General features: G+C 48.2%; 1 protein-coding gene across 3 annotated transcripts in view; it reads left to right on the plus strand.

Moving 5' to 3' along the window:
• ANKS6 (ankyrin repeat and sterile alpha motif domain containing 6) overlaps positions 1-18,980 on the plus strand; it is a 53,802-nt gene that overhangs the window by 16,893 nt on the left and 17,929 nt on the right. For all 3 annotated transcript variants that reach the window (XM_087869530.1, XM_087869531.1, XM_045780289.2), the window contains exons 10-14: positions 996-1,149; positions 1,993-2,162; positions 8,923-9,106; positions 13,767-13,834; positions 17,986-18,102. In XM_087869530.1, coding sequence (XP_087725656.1) covers positions 996-1,149; positions 1,993-2,162; positions 8,923-9,106; positions 13,767-13,834; positions 17,986-18,102 — 693 coding nt within the window. The remainder of the gene's footprint in view (positions 1-995; positions 1,150-1,992; positions 2,163-8,922; positions 9,107-13,766; positions 13,835-17,985; positions 18,103-18,980) is intronic.

Genomic DNA, 18,980 nt, shown 5'->3' on the forward strand with positions numbered 1-18,980 from the left:
CTTTTATTTCCTTTTAAATGAGCATTATTCTTTGTCTCATGAATCCTACAAAGGGACTTACTTTATAAACAGATTAAAACATGGTGCGAAGGGAATGAAAGCAGGGGCCGCTGTCCTCTGCCTTTTCTGTGGAGTCCTGGAGCTCCAAGGAGCACAGCCTAAAGACCTGATCTAATCCAGCCTTCCCTTTAGTAGATGAGGAGACTGGGACCCAGACGGGAAGTAACATGCTCAGAGCACCCAGCCACATTACGTGGGCCGGGGACCAGGAGTCAGGTTCTTGGTTCAAACCAACTTCCACATTACATCATTGCTCAGGTCCATGATCAGGAGCAAACAGTAGGAGGCAATTATGTGCACTCCTGGTATTTTCTTAGACCCACAAGGAGTGTGACTTCTAGCTTTTTGCCCATAGTGGCTTGTGACTTTGTGGCCCTTGGCGTGCCTCTGTAATGTCCTGAGGTAGTCCCTCTCCATATGGGAGATCATCTCCGTGTGTGTAGACTCCACACCGTAGGGGAGGGTATAGGACCCTGCGCTGCCCCTGTGTGATGAGTGACTAGAGCTGAGAGCCTCCATGTCTCTCTGTAAAACGGGGCTGACCTTTGCTTGCTGCTGCCTCCTGGGGCTGTTGCAATAGCTAGTCCAGTGGGAGAGTGAGAACCTGGCCCTGGAGGTGCTCAAAATGGGCGGGGCTGGCTTGCATCTAGTCTGCACTCTGGGAGGGGTCGAGTGATGCTGAAAGTGGGGTGACTCGGGGGCCAACGTCACAGGGGCACAGCCTGAGCTAATGGTCTGGTTGGCAGCGGCTAGAAGTGAACTCAGATCTTTTAGGGGACCCCTGGTGGGCTGAGCACCAGTTGGCAAGCGTGTGCTGGGCGACAGACATCAGCAAGGCTGAGCCAGTGGAATCTGGGTCCTTCCTCGCTGTGATTGTGTGTGCCCAGGGGAGGCAACAACAAACCCTAACCACAACACCCACCTTATTCTTGCAGACTCCTGTCAGGCCCGTTAAATTTCCATCTCTCTCCAGAAGCCCTGCCTCTCCCGCCAATTCTGGAAACTTCAACCACTCACCTCATTCCTCAGGCGGCTCCAGTGGAGTAGGGGGCTCGAGCAGGCATGGTGGGGAGCTGCATAACCGCTCAGGTGGGTACCAGGCAAGGCCACTCAGGGGAGGCAAGACGGCCCCTTGGGGCTGCGGGTGTGAACTGGCCCCTGCACTTGCTCGGTGGACAGTCCCAGAAACAACTGCACACACCCTGTCTGCCTCTGTGATGTGGCTCAGGGATTCTTCAATGAATTCACAATGTTGCCCTTTGCCCTCCAGAGTGGCACTGTTCATACACGTGACATATTTACAGCAGCACATGGCACCTAGTTACTGCCTTACCCACGTTGGTGATCGGTGTTCTCCCTCAGATCCTCTCTAGCCCTGGAGATTATCACTCTCCCCTTTCCGCTCACAGTAATGCAAGGATGCTGGTGGGTTTGGGGCAACTGGGAGAGGGAACATGGCAATCCGCTCTGAGTATGGTGGGGAGGAAGTTACTGCCAGAGCTGTGGGGGTGGTGTTGGTAAAGCTCTGGAAGGCGGGTCAGAGAGCGCACGCTGGTCGGGCAGGCTGGGCAGCTGCTGGAAGGAGCAATGCGGGGGCTGCCGTGGGAGGCCAGGCCGGGGCATCTGTGCCGGCAGGAGGCCGCACCTGCTGGCTGTGGCGTGGGGAAAGCCAGGACAAGCTGATCCGACCTGCACTGCCTCATCCAGCACCTCCCGCCGTGATGCCTTCCGAGCATGATGGCCGCGGTGTCCTCGCCACCTTCGGTTTCCACGCACAGTCGTCTTGTCTTCAGCCCGGAGCCACAGCCACACGGGGTCAGGGGGCATCTGGGAAGGGCGTTTCCCGTCAGCAAGGTCAGCACATGAAGCCCACCGCGCCCTTGCTGCGGGACCCCGGACCCCTGGCAGTCATTTCTGTTTGTCTTTCCACAGGTGGCAGCATAGACAGTGTCCTGTCACAAATCGCTGCCCAGAGGAGAAAAGCAGCCGGATTATCGGAGCAGAAGCCCGGCCACCAGTCAAGTCCCGTTGGGCCAGCGCCAGGGTCCAGCTCGTCTGAACTCCCAGTCGCCCCTGCAGGCAGTGGCGGTCCCGGTGGCAAGGTTCGTGTTCTGTGTCTGTCTGTCCTGTTAGCTCATGGGTTCTGTCCTCACGTGGCCCACGTGCTGGGGAGCACGGGCAGTGCCGTGGTCGTGGGACAGGACTTAAGACAGACCCCTGGCAAGCCGGCTGCTCCCGGGCTTTCTGGGGAGCGCTGGATCATGCCGGCGGTTGCTGGGGTCCCACCCGTGCCCTCAGCCCCCTGCACACATGCGTCTGCCTCCCACCTGGTCTGCAGGGCCCCTCGGGTGCCTCGTTCAGCCTCACACTGTGTACATTGGTTCATAACTTAAAGCCAAGAAGTGTGGAGTGTGGGATCAGGAGCAGACTGCCTGGGATCAGATCTTAGCCCCACACTTGAGCATTTCGAGGGGGGCCCGGCACCTGGCGAGCCAGTGGCAGCTGTAAGTGCTAGCATGACCAGCAGGAGTAGTCATGCTCCCACCTTATTCCTTCACTGTGCACGGCTCTGGGGCGGCTGCTTTGGGCCTAGTGCTGCTAGCCATAAGGATGCGGCCGTGAACCGGGGGTGACCGCTCTCAGACCATCACTGCAGACTCCAGCAGTGAGAAGGGGGGATGCTGTGGGGACACAGATGGGGGCCGTTCCCCAAGCTTGAGGGCATCAGTGACACCTACAGGGGGTCTGAGGGATGAGGAGCCAGATGAAGGGGACAGGGGTGGGGCAGGGGTGAGGCTGCTCCAGGGTGAGGGGGTACCACGTGCAGCACTCCAGAGGGGAAGAGCTGAAGCAAGGCTGGAAGACAGAACAGAGTTAGAGTCTCGCCTCTCTGCTCTGGCACCATTCCTGCACTGACGCAGCCCAAGAGCGGTCAACACATTGTTAGTCTCTGTATGGACTTTGCAACGGACAAGAAATCGCAAATGCCTTTCTGGAGTGGAGATGCTTTTAGTGTGTTTAGACTTTGCTCTCTCCACCTCCCAAGCCCCTCCACCTGAGTTGGTTACTGGAGTGAGCCACCCCCCACCACTGCAGTGTGGGTTCCTGGTGGTGAGTATAAATTGGCTCCTCCACCAGGTGGCCCTTCAGGTGCCCCCCTCCAGTGGTTCAGTGTAGCCCATTTCATCCTCTGAGAGGACCCCACATCCAGGCACTATCCCACTCTTCATATTTTTTGAATGTCTTAAGCTTTTTCCCTGAGAAAAGTTAGATCACCTGAAAGCCTCACCCCTGGACCCTTACGGCCCAGAAGTGCCTCCAGAGATTTTGTTTTAATGGGTGTATGAGAAATAGGCTGTATTTTCTGCCCACCACTGTTGGTTACATAACTTTTGGTTTTTCAAGGTCCCTTTTGCAATCAGACATACATAATTAGTTTCTCTTAGCAATATAGCTTTAGAAAAAGTTTCTCCCTATATGTTAGCATATTTTCCATTATGTTGAAAATTACTTGTGTAATAGAATCTATGTAATTAGTTCCCGTTAGAATTCAGCTCTAGGAAAATATCTCTGCTGATACTTTCATACATTTTCTTTCCTCAGATAAAAAGAATTATATAATTATTGTATTTCTCTTTTTGCCTTTGCTGCTAGGAAACTCAGAGCTACTAATTAAAGTAAGTCTTCTAGTCTGGGCTTTGATATAGTTTTCTCTGTTGTTTAAAATTTTCTGTTTCTATTTGGATGATCTTATGATGTGTTAGGTATTGTTAGCTTCCTTTAACTGGTGTTCAAAATAGGTAGCGTCTAAATGGTAAGTTAACTATTAACTCACTTGGCTGCATCTATTATATATACTCTATGTACAAGTATATTCTGATGAGAGGAGATTGTGTCAAAAGATGGGGAAACTATCCAGTTCAGTGATCACCTGATACTGCTAACTGTATGCTTGGGGAGCTGTCTAAAAATTCAGATTTCTGGGCTCCACCCAGCATAACTGAATGACACTCTTCAAGACAGGGTGTGAGGACTCTGATTGTCCCCCAGAGAGTATTGCAGCCAGCCCAGCCCAGGCCTCTTAGAAACCACTGCCCTAAATCAAAGGATATACAAGGAGTGGGCTTTCTGTCAAAGGCTCCAGCAGCAACATGGAGACATGAAGTGCTTGTCAAAGACCACCCTAGGAAGAATTAGAAATTAGTATTCAAAATAGGAAACTCCTGAATCTGGTTTTTGAATTTTGCTTAAGACAGGCGCCACCATAATAGTGGAATATTCACAAGGCATGGCCTCTACCATGTTCACGAATCAGCCTGAAGTGAACCTGAGGAGAATCGGGGACGGGGGGGGGGGGGGCGGGGGATGGTGGTCAGAGTGTGTGTCAGTGCTTCCCAGACCTCTGGAAGCCCAGAGTCCCACTGAGTCTTTCAACTCTCTATTCCCACCCTAAAGCCTAGTGGCTTAAAACAAAAAGCATTTCTTTAGCTCGTGAACCTGGGGGTCAGCATTTCAGTCTGAACTTAGCTAGTCAGTCCTTCTGGTCTGGGGGGATCACTTTCACATTTGGCTGTTGGCCGGGGTGACCAGGATAACTGGGCCGTGTGTACCTACAACAGGCTTAGCTATGTTCTCATGGCAACAGCCAAGGACATGAGTTGAAAACCAATCAGGTTGTTTAAGCAAGTCAGCACGTGCACTGCAGGAGAACTCAGAGTTACATGGGAGGAGTTGAGATGACCCTGCTAACACAGTCAGTCTGCTTTACTGGGAGCATAGGGAATAGTTCATATATTTCAGGGCATCCCAAATAATCATATTTATCTGTCCCCCCACCCCCACCAAATAATGCTGCCCACGAGGTCCAGAGTATCATGTTTCTTTGCTTTGGCTGGGATAAATCTGTTCGATCAGGATATACTAATTACCTCCTGCTTAATCAGAAGGTGTATTATTGAATGTCCTTCTTTATAAAAAAGCAGAAAGAAGAATTTATTAACAATATAGGCAACTAAATGACAAAATCTTTCAAAATCTAAAAGAGGGACTTCTTGTTCCACTCTGGGATGTAATTAGAAGGAGCATTAAAAGCTTAGCAGAATGAGAGGTGTACCCATTTCCATGCATTAAAACTGCCTTAGCCTCTGTTATCCTAGTCAAGATGTCCAACTTTACCAAAAATTACAAGACCTACAAAAAGGCATGAAAAACTGCACTCCAAGAAACACAGCAGTCATCAGAATCTGACTCAGATATGATACAGGTGTTGGAATTACCTGACAGTGAATTTAAAAGAACTGTAATTAATTGTTAAAGGCTCTAATGGAAAATTTGAACATGGAAGATCATACAGCTATCTCAGCAGATAGATAGAAGCTCTAAGAAAGAATCAAATGAAAACTCTAGAAATAGAAAACAGGTAACAGAGGTAGGCATGCTCTTCAGTGCACTTGACACCACCAAGGAAAGAGTCTGTGAAGTGGAAGACGGGGTAGAAGAAATCACCCAAACTGAAACACAAAGAAAAACAGAAGTTTAAAAACAAGAACAACAACAACAAAACAGTTGTGGGATAATATCAAGTGCTCTCACATACAAGTCGTAAGAATCCGTGAAGACAGAGAGAATGGTAGGACAGAAGGAATATCTTAAAATAATGCCTGAAAATTTCCCCACATTAGTGGTAAGTGCCAAATCACAGAGCCAGGAAGTTAAAAAAAACACTATAGGGTAAATATAAAAAAGAAAACACCTAGCCATATCCCAGTTAAACCACTGAATAAATACCTCTCAAAACTCAACAATAAGAGGGGTGCCTGGGTGGCTCAGTCCGTTATATGTCTGATTCTTGTTCTCAGCTCAGGTCTTGATCTCAGGGTCATGAGTTCAAGCCAACGTTGGGCTCCACACTCGGCATGAAACCTATTTAAAAAACAATTTTTTAAAAAAAACTCAACAATAAGACAACCAACAAATTATTAAGAAATAAACAAATGGATACTTCATCAAAAATATACAAATGGTAAATAAACACATGAAAAAATGTTGAACATTAGCTGTTGGGGGAAAATGCAAATTAAAACCACAGTGACATAGCACTATACACCTATTAGACTGGCTAAAATTAAAAATAAAATGTTAAAGATATAAGTGTTGGTGAGCATATGGAGTGACTGGAACTCGGATGCCAGTGGGAAAGCAAAACAGTACAGTACTTGAAAAAGTTCAGCAGTTTCTTATAAAACTAAATATGCACTTACCGTACGAACTGGCTGTCTCCCTCCTAGGTATTTACCCAAGTGTATTTTCAAAAACTGTTCATGCCAAAATCTTTTTGTGAATGTTTATAGCAGTTTTCTCCGTAATCACGCCAAACTGGAGACATGTTGTCAACAGGCGAGTGGATAAACTAGCTGTGGTACATCCATGCCACGGGATGCTGTTCAGCAGTGGAAGGAACATGCTGTTGTTATGTGCAGTAACTTGAATGGATCTTCAAGGCGGTTTGCTGCACCAGGCCCAAAAGTCTACATATCGTATAATGCCACTTATGAAACGTTTTAGAAAAGACAAAACCTTAGGGGTGGAAAATAGATCATTTCTTTCTGTGGTTGGGATGAGGGCGAGACTGACTTGAAAAGGACAGGACAAGGGAATTTTGAAGGTGATGGAACTGTTCTTGTAAGGTACACAGCTCTGCATTTATCAAAACCCAGAGAACTATACACAACCGAGTTATTTCAGCTGTATGCAAATTTTTAAAAAACAGTATGAACCAGGAACCAAAGATGGAATGCAGACCATGACCACAGATCTAACTGTGTTACAGATGACTGACAGCCACACGCTGGGAGGTGGGGGTGGGGGGAAACTGTGTCGAGTGGCTATGGTAAGGCCAAATAAAGACAAGTAACCGTACCCAAACACAGGACTCTAGTTGGTAATTTTTTTTCTTGTAGGGATACGGGCTAAATTCTGAAACCACTATACACATAATACTTTTTATATACATATATACTTTACATATATACGGGGGTTGAACAAGTAGGTAAATGTAACGAGCCCCCTTTTTTTACAGTCAGAGACTGAATGAAAGGGGAAACGCTAGAACAAACACCGTGGATGTTGGACTGTTGTCAGAAGTGTCAGTATGAGTCCGTATGGATGCATGCCTATACGTGTGTATGTATATACAGTTTGATACAGTAGTAAGTGTGGTATGTGTTACATGGCTTAGTATACTTTATTTCCTTGCTCCGTCCCCTGAGAGGACCTACAAGCAGTGACATCCCAGTAACCGCAAGCAACCTAGTACCCAGATTTTGGTTTCTAACTACCACTCTCTAAGAAAAGGGACCAGGGCCTTGGAGAAGTGGTTTATTCCAGTGCTGGGTCAATGAAAATACAAGATGAGCCTAAAGCATTTTATGGTGTCAGAAAGTAGGAGAAGCCATTAAAAGGAAAGAATTTTAAAAAGGTGGGCATGTCCAAAGGACATAGCCAACCTGAAAGATCTCAGTGGCCAAAATGGGAACAATTTGCACAACCATAAAATAAATAGCAAAAGTTATTAGATTATAGCCCAAAGAATAACATAAATATCCATGAGCCCATTACTGATAAGGAATAGATAACTGAATAAACAGGGAAAAGGAGCAACTCTTCCTTACAGAATTCCAAATAATAAATGTGAAAGGAATAAGGGAGATAGCAGACCTCCTATCATTAGAACATCACAGTAGTAATTGCTGTAGACAAGATCAACTGAAGAATGCTAAAATTACTGGGAGCAACAAGATGTTTAGCTCAAAATCTACCCCCTCCCCCCAAATATTTGTTAATTATAAAGGGAAATGCTAGTAACATCACCATGGAGAAACCGGACAGACAGCACCTTAACTAAGTGGTGAAGGTCAGCGTGATCAGTAATAAGAATTGGGTGCTTTGAGACTCCTGCTATGGTACAGTGAGAATGGCTCATGGCCTCTGGGGTCATCAACCCCCCAATCCATAAGCAAATCTAATTATGAGAAAATAGACGACAGACCCAAACTGAGGGACAGTCTACAAACACCTCGACTGTTTGACAGTGTCAAGGTCGTGAAAGACAAGGAAAGATGGCGCTGTCACAGGTTGGAGGAGGTCAGAGGGACATGATAAGCCAGTGCAACTTGGGATCCTGGACCAGAATCAGGACTTAAGTGGAACAGCCAGTGAAATCCGAGTGAGGTCCGTAGGTTAGCTAATAGTACTACGCGACTGTTGATTTCGTAGTTTTGATGATTGTGCTGTAGTCATGTAAGCTGTAAACATCCGGGGAAGCAGGCTGACGGATACACAGGAATGCTCTGTTCTGTCTTTGCGGCTCTTCTATACATCTAAAATTACTTAAAAATAAAAAGGTGCCCTTTTTAAAGCTAAATGACACACAAAGGAGGGGGAATGATGTGTTCTTTAGTGGAAGGTTGGCAAGGACTGGTTGAGATGAAGGGACGTCAGGAGCAGAGAGGGACTTGGTGTATTTATAAGCCACACTTTCATTTAGAGCTGGGTTAGCTGAGAGGGAAAGGGACTTGGCCAAGGACACAGTGCTCACAGCCATACAGGCAGGATGAGCGCTCGGGTTCTGGCTCCTCCAATGCCACTTTTCCCTACCCCCTGCCTCTCTGCTCCAGGGGAGGATTTCCTGTGACTGTGCTGGCAACGCTGTTTCGGCTTTGCATGTGTTCTAAAGCAGATTTCGGAGTCCTGGTCGGATATCTTGCTGAGTCAGATAGCACCCGTGTTCCCTGTCGGGTGTCTGTTTTAATCGCTCTACCCTCCAGGTAATGGCTTACATATTCGTCTTATTATTTTCGGCAGAAGCTGGAGACGAGCAAAAGGCCTCCGTCTGGAACTTCCACTACCTCCAAAAGCACCTCCCCTACACTCACACCGTCCCCTTCACCCAAAGGGCACACGGCCGAGTCCTCAGTGTCCTCGTCTTCTTCCCATCGGCAGTCCAAGAGCAGTGGGGGCTCAAGCAGCGGCACCATCACGGATGAGGGTGAGTCCCCCAAGGCCCTGAAATGCCTCCCTTTCCTCTTCGCCGCTGTGACCTGTCAGGTGCTCTTCACTGTGATGGCTGTCCTAAGTCGGGTTTTTAAAATTTCCAACAAAAATACCCATCCCTTTTCTTCCCTGAGTCCACCTTGTATTTTTACCTTTGCTGGGCTGACGGTATGGTACGCTCCCTCCGCTAGTTTGAGCACAGGAGAGTTTTGTTGACATACCCGAACGTGCACTTGTAGAAATGCTTCTCCACTAGCAGTCGTCGACCTTTCCCTGAACCTTGTACAAAGCAGAATTCTGTCATTTGCAAGTAATAGTGTCCACTCAAACTGGTTTAAGCAAAAGCAAACAACATAATTTGTTGGCTCATGAAATGGAAGCATCTAGGGTGTGCTTCAGGCATGTGTGGATCCAGGTACTTTGGGAGTGTTTCTCTCCGTATCTCAGGCAGGCCCTCTCTCCGTGGTGGCAGAGTTGTCCCCCAGGAACTTCAGACTTACTTATTTTTCCTGCCAACTTGGTCACACCAGCAGAAAGCGTTCTACTTTCTTAGGTCCAGCAAAATCCTGGGTTAAACGTTGTTGGCCTGCCTTGGCTCTATTTGCAATGACGGGTCGTTTGCCCATCCTTGACTGTGTGTCCATGGCCGTGGAATGTGCTGATTGGCCAGGCACAGGTCATGTGTCTGCCTTGTAGCTGGGGTCAGGGTCTGCCCTACGGACCCGGAGAGAAGTGGCTCCTCAAAGGAAAATCACAGTGCCGTTTCCAGAAGGAGGAGGGGATGGATGGTGGGCACACAGAGGCAGTCGCTGTCCCCTGTAACCAGAGGAACTTTAGAATGTGAACTGCAAGTCCGTCCCATGGAGGTGATGCAGAAAGGATGATGGAGTGGACCCAGGGCGGGAGTGGAGGCCCAGCTGCGAGGCCCCAAATAAAGATAGGAAGAGATAAAAGACAAGGGGAGATGAAGAATCCTGTCCTTTAAACTGCCCTCTGGAGATCTGGGGATGGGGGGCGGGGCAGCAGAGGGAGCGGAGCTTTGGTGAGGGATGGGGCCCAGGCAGGCGCAAATCAAGTAGTGTGTCTGAGAGGGGAGAGAAATCTCAGGTGTGCAGGGGCCTCCCGCTCACGTGAGGGCCCCTGGGTGCCGCTGCCGGGAGGAAGGGGCTGAGCTGAAACCGGCTGCACCAGCTGTGGTCTGGACCGAGTTGATAAATGCATGCTGCCGTTGGCATCCTCCGTATCTGGGGGCCGCTTGTATTTCTTGTGCTATCTACTGCCATCATTTATTAACAGCTTCAGAGTCACTGGCAACCCCGTTCCTCCCTAACTGTGTTTGCTATGTGAAGTGTGAGGTTCCCTGCTCATGAATTCTCCTACCTTGGAGGCTTTGAGGAATCTAAACTCCTAGAGGTTCAGTTAGGTCCTCCTACCCCACCTTTCTCCAAAACAGAGTTGAGCCTGGGTATCTGTATGCACTGTCCATGCCCATTCTTTTCCCTCTCCCTCATCATTTAAAAAGGTTTGCAAAGCCCTGGTTGGGATAGAAACAAAAGAGGACCTGATAGCAATTTCTTTTTAGATTAATTTCTCTGGTGTAGAAAGCCTTGTTTTCCCCTTCCAGAGTTCCTATGTCCTGAGGCAGCAGGACCTTTGTCCTGTGGACATGAGATTGTCACAGGACTGAGCTGCAGTACATCCCCCAAACAGCTACTTTTTATGACATTCTTGTGGGAAATGTGTGGCTCCGGTCGCGGACTACATGCAAACCTTGGCCCTGCCCCATCTTTCCACCTGCAGCCCTCGAGAGACTTCCTCTCTAGGGAATGGCGAAGCGTGTGTAGTGGGTGACTTAACCTGAGCTGGGCGTTAGGAGTTAGGATAGCTCACAGTCCGGCTGGGGATCCGGGTGCAGGCGACATAACAGCAGTCCAGAATTGTGACACAAATGGGATCAAATCTGTGTTAGCAGAGCACGGAGTGCCATGGCGGCCTTCACTGAAGAGCCGGCCTTCAGGCCAGAGTGCTGAGGAGGGGCCGGGCAGCGGCGGACCAGAGTCAGTTGTCGAATTTATAGGAAATGTTCAAGTCAGTGATTAAACACACTATTAAAAGTCAGATTACAACAAAACAACACCTGTGTGTGTGTATATTAAATATAATACTTATATGTTATAAAGATATATATTAAATATATGTAAAAACATAAAATATATATGTCACATATATTAATATATAAATATGTAAATCTATATGAAAACAAATATATAAGTATATATATAAAAGAAGCCAAAGAAAAGAAAGTAAAAGTCAAATTATGTGAATTTATGTAATTATACTAATTACATTAAATTGAAGGTATGTGGTATTTACAACAAAATATAGTATTAATTTTTTAGTACATTTTTCTAATGTCTGTGTTCTTTACACAGTAGAAATACTGTATAATGATATGCTACTATGCACATCCCTTCCCAGTTCCACTTTCGGGAGCAATGGTTATGTTGGTAGCTTGGAATCAGCCGGGGCAGGGGCACTGACTCCATGACATCAGCGAACACCACCAGGCAGGGTTTGGTTTGTTGTCTCATAGAGCATCTGGATGTCATCCAGACAATGTTGGAGAAAGTGTTCATTGTGCAGGCGAAAGTTACAAGTGTGTCGTTATATTGCGACTAACACAAAAAATTGAGAAAATATTCTTTCAGGATTTTAAAACCATTATCTCACTCAGCAGAGTTGCTCGTATGAGGTTCCTATGTGCGTCCTCATTGTTGCATTTCATCCTACATGTTCCCGTAAACGGAACTATCCAGCAGCACCCATGTTGGAACTGTAGCCCTTGGCTATGAAAAATCGGTGAAAGCATTCCGTGAGGTGCCTGAAATGCCGTGCAAGCATTGGTGATGTGGAACTTGTAAGAAACGATATTGTGCAGTGTATTATTCTATGTAAATTGTGTGCTACGTGTCCCTTATGTCAGTAAAATCTGCACTACACTTGTGTACCTACCTACGTGCACACATACATTTTCCCTCCGAGAGCCGGTTGTTAACCACAGCACACTACTGTGGGGAAAGGCTGCATGTGGAGGGAACAGCAGGAGCAAAGCTTTGGCATCATGAAACTATCAGTGGATTCTGTGCGGACCGGGACTCGATTCATCCGAGCTCAGGAGCACTCTTCTGTGAAGCCTTTTCCAGTCCTTCAGGCGGGTCGGCTCTCCTTCCTGTCCCCAGATCCCCTTGTTGATACCCCTCATCATAGCCCTTGTCACCAGTGAGAGAAATGGCAGAAGGGGTGGGGTGCGTAGCACAGGCCTGGGAGCTGGACCACTTGATGTGAGTTCCTGCTCTGCCACGGACTAGCAGTATGATCTCATCCAAGATGTGGTAGCCAACCTTTTTATACCTCGCTTCTCATCTGAAATGGGGACGCTGACGGGATGGATCTCATGGGTTGTTGTAAAGAGCAAATGGGCTGTCCATGTGCGGGGTGCCTCCCGGTGTATCAGCCTCATCATTTTATCTTCCAGGCCACACTGAGCTCCTTCACAGCACAGACCTTCCCATCCTTGCACTGCCAGCGCATAGTAGACCTGTTGGTAGCTACTGTTGAATGAATGAGTTAAAAAAGGAACTCAGACCTCCTAACCTCCCATCCACACTTCTGTGAATTGTACCCATGGCCCCAGGACCTTTGCACTTGTTGTTCCTTCTGCCTGAATACTGCCTGCTGATCTTTCCCTTGGTATTACACAGTTCATTCCTTCATTTACTGCTCAGATGGTACCTTATAAGGAACCCGACATTAACCACACTCTGTATAAACAACATTCTCCCATCCCCTGTCATCTACCCTTACCCTGCTTCATTCGTCCTCACTGCCTTTGGCCTGGCAGCCCGCTTATCTGTGTTGGTCTCTGTTGAGTCCCTAGTGCCTAGTCTGGTAAATCCCTGCTGAATGTATAAATGAAGATTTTTTTCAAGCCCCCCCACCCCCCACCAATGCTAGTCCTGTCTCCTTTCTTCACCCTCCCTGCTCTGAAATCTTGCTATCCAAAAATCTCCTGTTTTCCCCTGCTCTGGGACCCTCTGGCTCTGCTCTTCCCCTCAGATGTGTCCGTCTGTCCTTTGGGAAGCCCACAGCCTCCTCACACTGAGCCAAACTCCAGCTCTGGTCTGAAGCCACCTGCTCGTTCTCTTAGGTTTTTTCTCTGCCTCGCTGACAACTTGCTGGCGTCAGCATTGGCTGCAGGTGCGGCTACCAGCAGTCAAGAAATCATAATTAAAAGCTGTTCTTGGGCAGAAAGTGGAGTTTTAGTCCCAGCAGCCAGAGAACTCCAAGATCTTGGGGATTGTGGCCATCGGAGGGTCACCTGGCCATGAACCTCCCCATCTTCTGTTTCCACCACCCACTTTGGGGTTTGAGGAGACACCAAGAGCGTGGCCTGAGGGGAGGCGTGGCTGACAGGTGGCTCGGACCCGCCCCCAGCTGCATCCCCACCAGCGGAGCTTAGATCCGCTTCCCGTGTTGGGTTTTCCTGTGACATTTCATTTGCGATAAAGTTGCCACTGCTTCATGAGTTTGAAGACCACTGTTCTGATGCATTTTGCCAAATTCTAAAATATCTTTTCACATCTTTCCTTTCGAAGATGAACTGACTGGAATCCTTAAGAAATTATCACTTGAGAAATATCAGCCCATTTTTGAGGAGCAAGAGGTAAGGATGTTACTTTTGAATGTCCATCTAAATCTTACTGTAAAAAAAAAAATCGTAAATATATGGGTTTTCATCCTGCAGGCGTAGATTGATCTTTCTCACTGAGACAGCCGAGGAAATGGAGTTGGTGTTCAGCACACTTAGTTCAGTTCATCACAGTGAAATCCTGGGGGCCTTCTGGCTTGTTTTGTTGTAATAGAATTTGGGGATTTTGCGCGCTGCTCTCACTAGTAAAGTTTGTGTCTGTCCTGAACACACATCTGTTGAAGGGGATCAGCTGGCAGGATTTTAGATTTAAAGCGGGTCGAAAAGCAAATCCTAATCACGCCATGCTAAGTGTCTGGATATAGGATGTCTGTGTTAATCAGAGAGGGTTCCTTTTGCTTAAAAGCGCTCATAGTCACATTTTTTTTTTAAATGACCGTTCTGCAGTTGGGCGGTTTCTCAAAATGTTAAACATAGATTTACCATGTGACCCAGCAGTCCCACTCCTGGGTGTGTGCCTAAGAGAACTGAAAACATATGTCCACGCAAACACTTGCACACGAATGTTCACAGCAGCATTATTCAGAATAGCCAACAAGCGGGAAACAACCCAGATGCCCACCGGCTGACGAATGGCCAGATGCGTTCTCGCCGTGCCGTGGAATGTAATTTGGCCACAAAAGTGAGGGAAGTGCTGACACACGCTACGACACGGATAGGCCTGGAACACGTTATGCTGAGGCGAAGAAGCCAGACACAGAAGGCCACATATGGTGCGATTCCATTTATGTGAAATGTCCAGAATAGGCAAGTCTGTAGAGACAGAAAGTAATTAGTGGTTGCCAGGGAGTGGGGGGAGGAGAGAATGGGGACTGACTGCTTATATGGCTGTGGGTTTCTTTTTGGAGTGATGAAAATGTTCTAAAATGGAGTGTGATGGTTGCGCAACTCTGAATATACTAAAGATCACTGACTCGTATGCTTTCTTTTTTTAATTAAAAATTTTTTCTTTGCGTATAGTTGACACACCGTGTTACATTAATTTCAGGTGTACAGCTTAGTGATTTGACGAGCTTATCCTTTAACTGTGCTCACCACAAGCGTAGCTGCCCTCTGTCCTGTCCTATCGCTGTCCCAGTACCGCTGATGTATTCCTCATGAGTTGTACACTTTAAACGGGTGGACTGTATTATAAGTAAATTATATCTCAATACGTTTTTGAAAAAAACTTACCATTTTGGCCACATAAAGCTCCGCTGCGGGCCCACTAGCCACCAGGGTATGATCACTGGTTTGGAGTATTTCTGGTGCCCAGTCGAGTGTATGACAACTGTCGTCATTACAGTAGCAGTCCTGAGAATCACTCGCTGACCCTGACAAGCTTGAGATGCTGCCGAGGAGTTTGCCTTTTGTCTCAAGCAGCAGACCGAGTGCAGAGGCTTCCTTCCTCCTGTGCTTTCCTGCTGTATCCAGCAGGTCCTTCCTGCCTCTCTGGCATTTTAAACCTCAGCAGCGATGTTTCTCAGTGCCAAGAAATCTCCCCCGTGCCCTGCTGGCAGCTGGCTTTTGTGTGCTGTGTTCCGTGCCCTCTTGGAGCGCACAGGGAACACATCTCAAGGTGTACCTCTGTTTCTTGCGGTGCGTCTGGGTCACAAGGCAACATCTGTCCTGAGTTCCTAGCTGCACCCCTGTTTGGGAGCCGGCATGTCTGGGGGCACACCGCTCATTCACCATTCTCTGGTTCTTGCAGCTCTCCCTTAGAGGGAACTGAGGTGTGTTCCAGATGAAATTTTATGCTTTCAGAGTTTTAGAGGGAAGGGAGACCATGAAGAGTTGCTGTGGTCTTCACTCCCCTACCTGAAAGTCCACAGCCTCTGGAATCGGGGAGGGTGCTGAGGCCGGGGCAACACTGTGGGGAGGGCTGGGAGCCACTGGCTGGAGGATTTCTGTGTGTGTTGGGTGGGGTGAGGTTAGCTGAGGCAGTGCCCTTGTCAGGAGCCAGCTCAGCTGTCCCCCCTGCGCTTAGCTCCTCTCCGAACAACGTATAAGCTAGGTAGCACTGTGAGGGAGTTGCTGTCTGTCCATACAGAGGCCCCATGTTCCCTTGAAGGCTTTAATGGGACTCAGGTTTTAACACCATCCGTTGCCCCTGCCCTCACCTCTGCACCCATCCCCACAGCTACAGAGCACTTGTTAGTCCCTTAAGAAACTCCTTAAAGTACCTGGCATGCAAATAGTACTTTTCCCTCATTTTCAGGGCTCATAAAAATTTCTCTCTATTATTATATGTTTTAAGTCCTTGTTGAGAATTTGGAAGAAGAATAAAGTTAATACATTTTCTCATCCTGCCATACTGAAACTGGAGACAGACTAATAATTTTCATCTCTCTACCTGTAGTAGGATGGGTTTGGCTACATATATTGAAAAATCCCTAGATAATAGTATCTTAAGCAAAATAGAAGGTTATTTTTCCCCCACAGAGAGTGTTCAGGTGAGTCATCAAAGCTGCTTCTAGCTCTCTGCTCCACCATCACTAGGGTGTATGGCCCTCATCCTCAAAGTCCAGAATGGCTGCTAGAGCTCCAGCCATTACATCTGCATTCCAGGCAGCAGGATGGAAGGAGATAGCAAAAAGACACATGCTCTCCTTTTTTAAAGAGACTTCCTCAAAGTATCAGAAACCTTCTTATATCTCAGTAGCCAAAAGTTTGTCACTTGATGTACTCATGTGCAAGGGAAACTCAGAAATATAGTTCTTCAGCTTCATGGAAATGTGCCTAGCTGACAACTAGGATTCTATTACTAAAAAAAAAGTAGGGCATGAATATTGAAAGGACACAGATGTTTCTGCCTCATCCTGCTAACCCTTCAGAAGTACTCACGTGAGGAGAATTTAGTCTCTGGTTCTCTCCACCTAAAATGAGCTGTGAGGATTTGGCAGCCCCCAGGGTTGACAGAGGTCAGAGATTGAGAAGGTCAGGGTAGGTGGGGATGCAGTAGCATATTGATTGGTGTGGTCATTCAGTCAGCCAGCAAACACAACTCAGGTCTCTGCCCCCTACCAGGCCCTCTGCCAGAGCTTGAACCTAGCAAAGGCAGAAACACCCAGAGCATTCTGGGAGCCCAGGGAAGGGGGTCTGTAGAATGAGGGCCAGAGGAGGCCTCAGCTGAGCATAAACTGAGCTTTGAGGGAGGGGAGCAGGGCTAGAGAGCGTCTGGGAAGAGGGAGCAGACATGCGCAGAGAGCCATCAGCACCTTGGCCTATTCAGGGCCTGCCTGAGGCTGGCGCGTCTGGAGCAGAGAGCGGAGCCTGACCAGGTGGGGCCTGGCCGGCATGGCCGTGATCCTGTGCACCGTGGTCCGGAGGCAGACGAGGGCCAGCACAGTCTCTGGCCTCTGGCCTCTGGTGTGGGTGGTGGACCAGGGTTGGTGGGGGAGTGAGGGCAGACTCACAGGAAGGGAGACTCCGGTTAGAAGGGGGTGGCGGGAGGTGGGGCACCTGGGCAAGAGGGCAGACAGGTGCCGAGGAGCTGGCCGTGGGGACAAATGGGGGGTGGGACCGTGGTGAGAGGGGAGTGTCTGACCTAGCCAGGGGTAGGCAGTGTCTGTCAAAATCATGTCATCTGCAGCCAAGGGTTGTGAGGCTTTGAGATGCCCCTGTTCTGAGCCCTTCTCAACTTTGGTTCTCCGTGGCCCTTCTTCCCTTTATCGCTTCTGCTAGTTGATCTGCTCACTCTGTTTGTCCACAGTCTGCATGTCCCTGGTCTTCTGGGGGGAAACGTGCTGCATCCCGCCATATATGTGGTTTCCAAGATTGTTGGAAGTGCAGCAGCATTGAGATCAACCTTCTAAGAGCAGCCTCGGACTTGCAGCACGCCGGCCACCCAAATTACAGTCTCAGAGACTCCCCTTTCCTGTTAGATGGTCGGGGTCTTTCCACGGTGCACCTGTCTTGGGATTCTCAGGCCTAGAGCTGAGGAGAGTTAGTGCTTAATAATACTTTCAACTACACTGTCATCATAAAGTCAGGAATTGGAAGAAGTGAATCATAATTAATTCACTGCTAATAAGCACTAATAGCTCATAATCATATTTCTGGTGTGGATGGGGGGAAGAGGTGTGGCACCAAGCAGATGGTATGAAGTCCCCCTTCTCTCCTTCCAGGTGGACATGGAAGCGTTCCTCACGCTCACCGACGGTGACTTGAAGGAGCTGGGTATTAAGACAGATGGATCCAGGCAGCAGATTTTGGCAGCGATTTCTGAACTGAATGCAGGCAAGGTATTGTTCTCAATCTTTTTTTCTTGTTTTAAACAGCAAAGAGCTTCCCTAGGACCCTAAGCCCTCTGTGTTCCCGAGGACATCTGTGGTCTGATTTCATCTCCTCTGGCACGTGTGGCAGAGGACCGCCCCGTGTGCATACTTCTCACACTCCCTACCTCCCTGTTCCTTTTCCAGATCTTTCTTCCCATAGATTCAGTGAAAACACTCCGTGTGGTAATTTCAACCCATATGGCTGGGGATTGCCCTCCGGGGTCCAGTGGAAAGAGCCCTGTTTAAGAGGGGCCCTGGAGTCAGGCCCCCCTGGGTGTGCACCCACTCCTCCCTTTACTCACTGTGTCCCCTGGAAGTCATCACCTTCCCAACCCTTGCTTTCCTCATCTGCTGGGGGTGGTGGGGTCATTGCCAGGACCAAAACACTCAGCAGCACCCCTGGCACACACAGACCCATCCATCACTGTTGGCGATTGTTGGCATCCTACATTTTTGTCTCATGTTAAATTTCTGTTTCATCAGCCTTAAACTAAAGATTAACAATGCACCCCCATCAAAGGCACATATGCAAAAAACAATAACAAAAATGCGTGAGAAGCAAATCACCACTTACTTTGCAAACCTTAGTAGCACAGTTGCTGTTGGGCTCTTCAAGCTCCTTCGCGTCCTGGTTTTGTCCCTAACGTGGGACGGATGTTTCTATCTCCAACAATGTAGAGAACTTGCTCACCTGTTGCTGTCTCACGCTCTGCCTGACAGCCCCCCTTGTTAGACAATCATGCCGTGTCTGGGGTTTTGCCATTACAAGTAGCACCATAATGGATATCTCTGCCTTGTTCCTTTTCCTCCTGTTGTTTTGTTCCTCGGGCTGTGTTCCACGATAC

Source organism: Ursus americanus, chromosome 18 (genome assembly GCF_024610735.1).
Source record: "Ursus americanus isolate L20-20 chromosome 18, mUrsAme1.1.p, whole genome shotgun sequence".
NCBI classification, from domain to species: Eukaryota; Metazoa; Chordata; class Mammalia; order Carnivora; family Ursidae; genus Ursus; species Ursus americanus.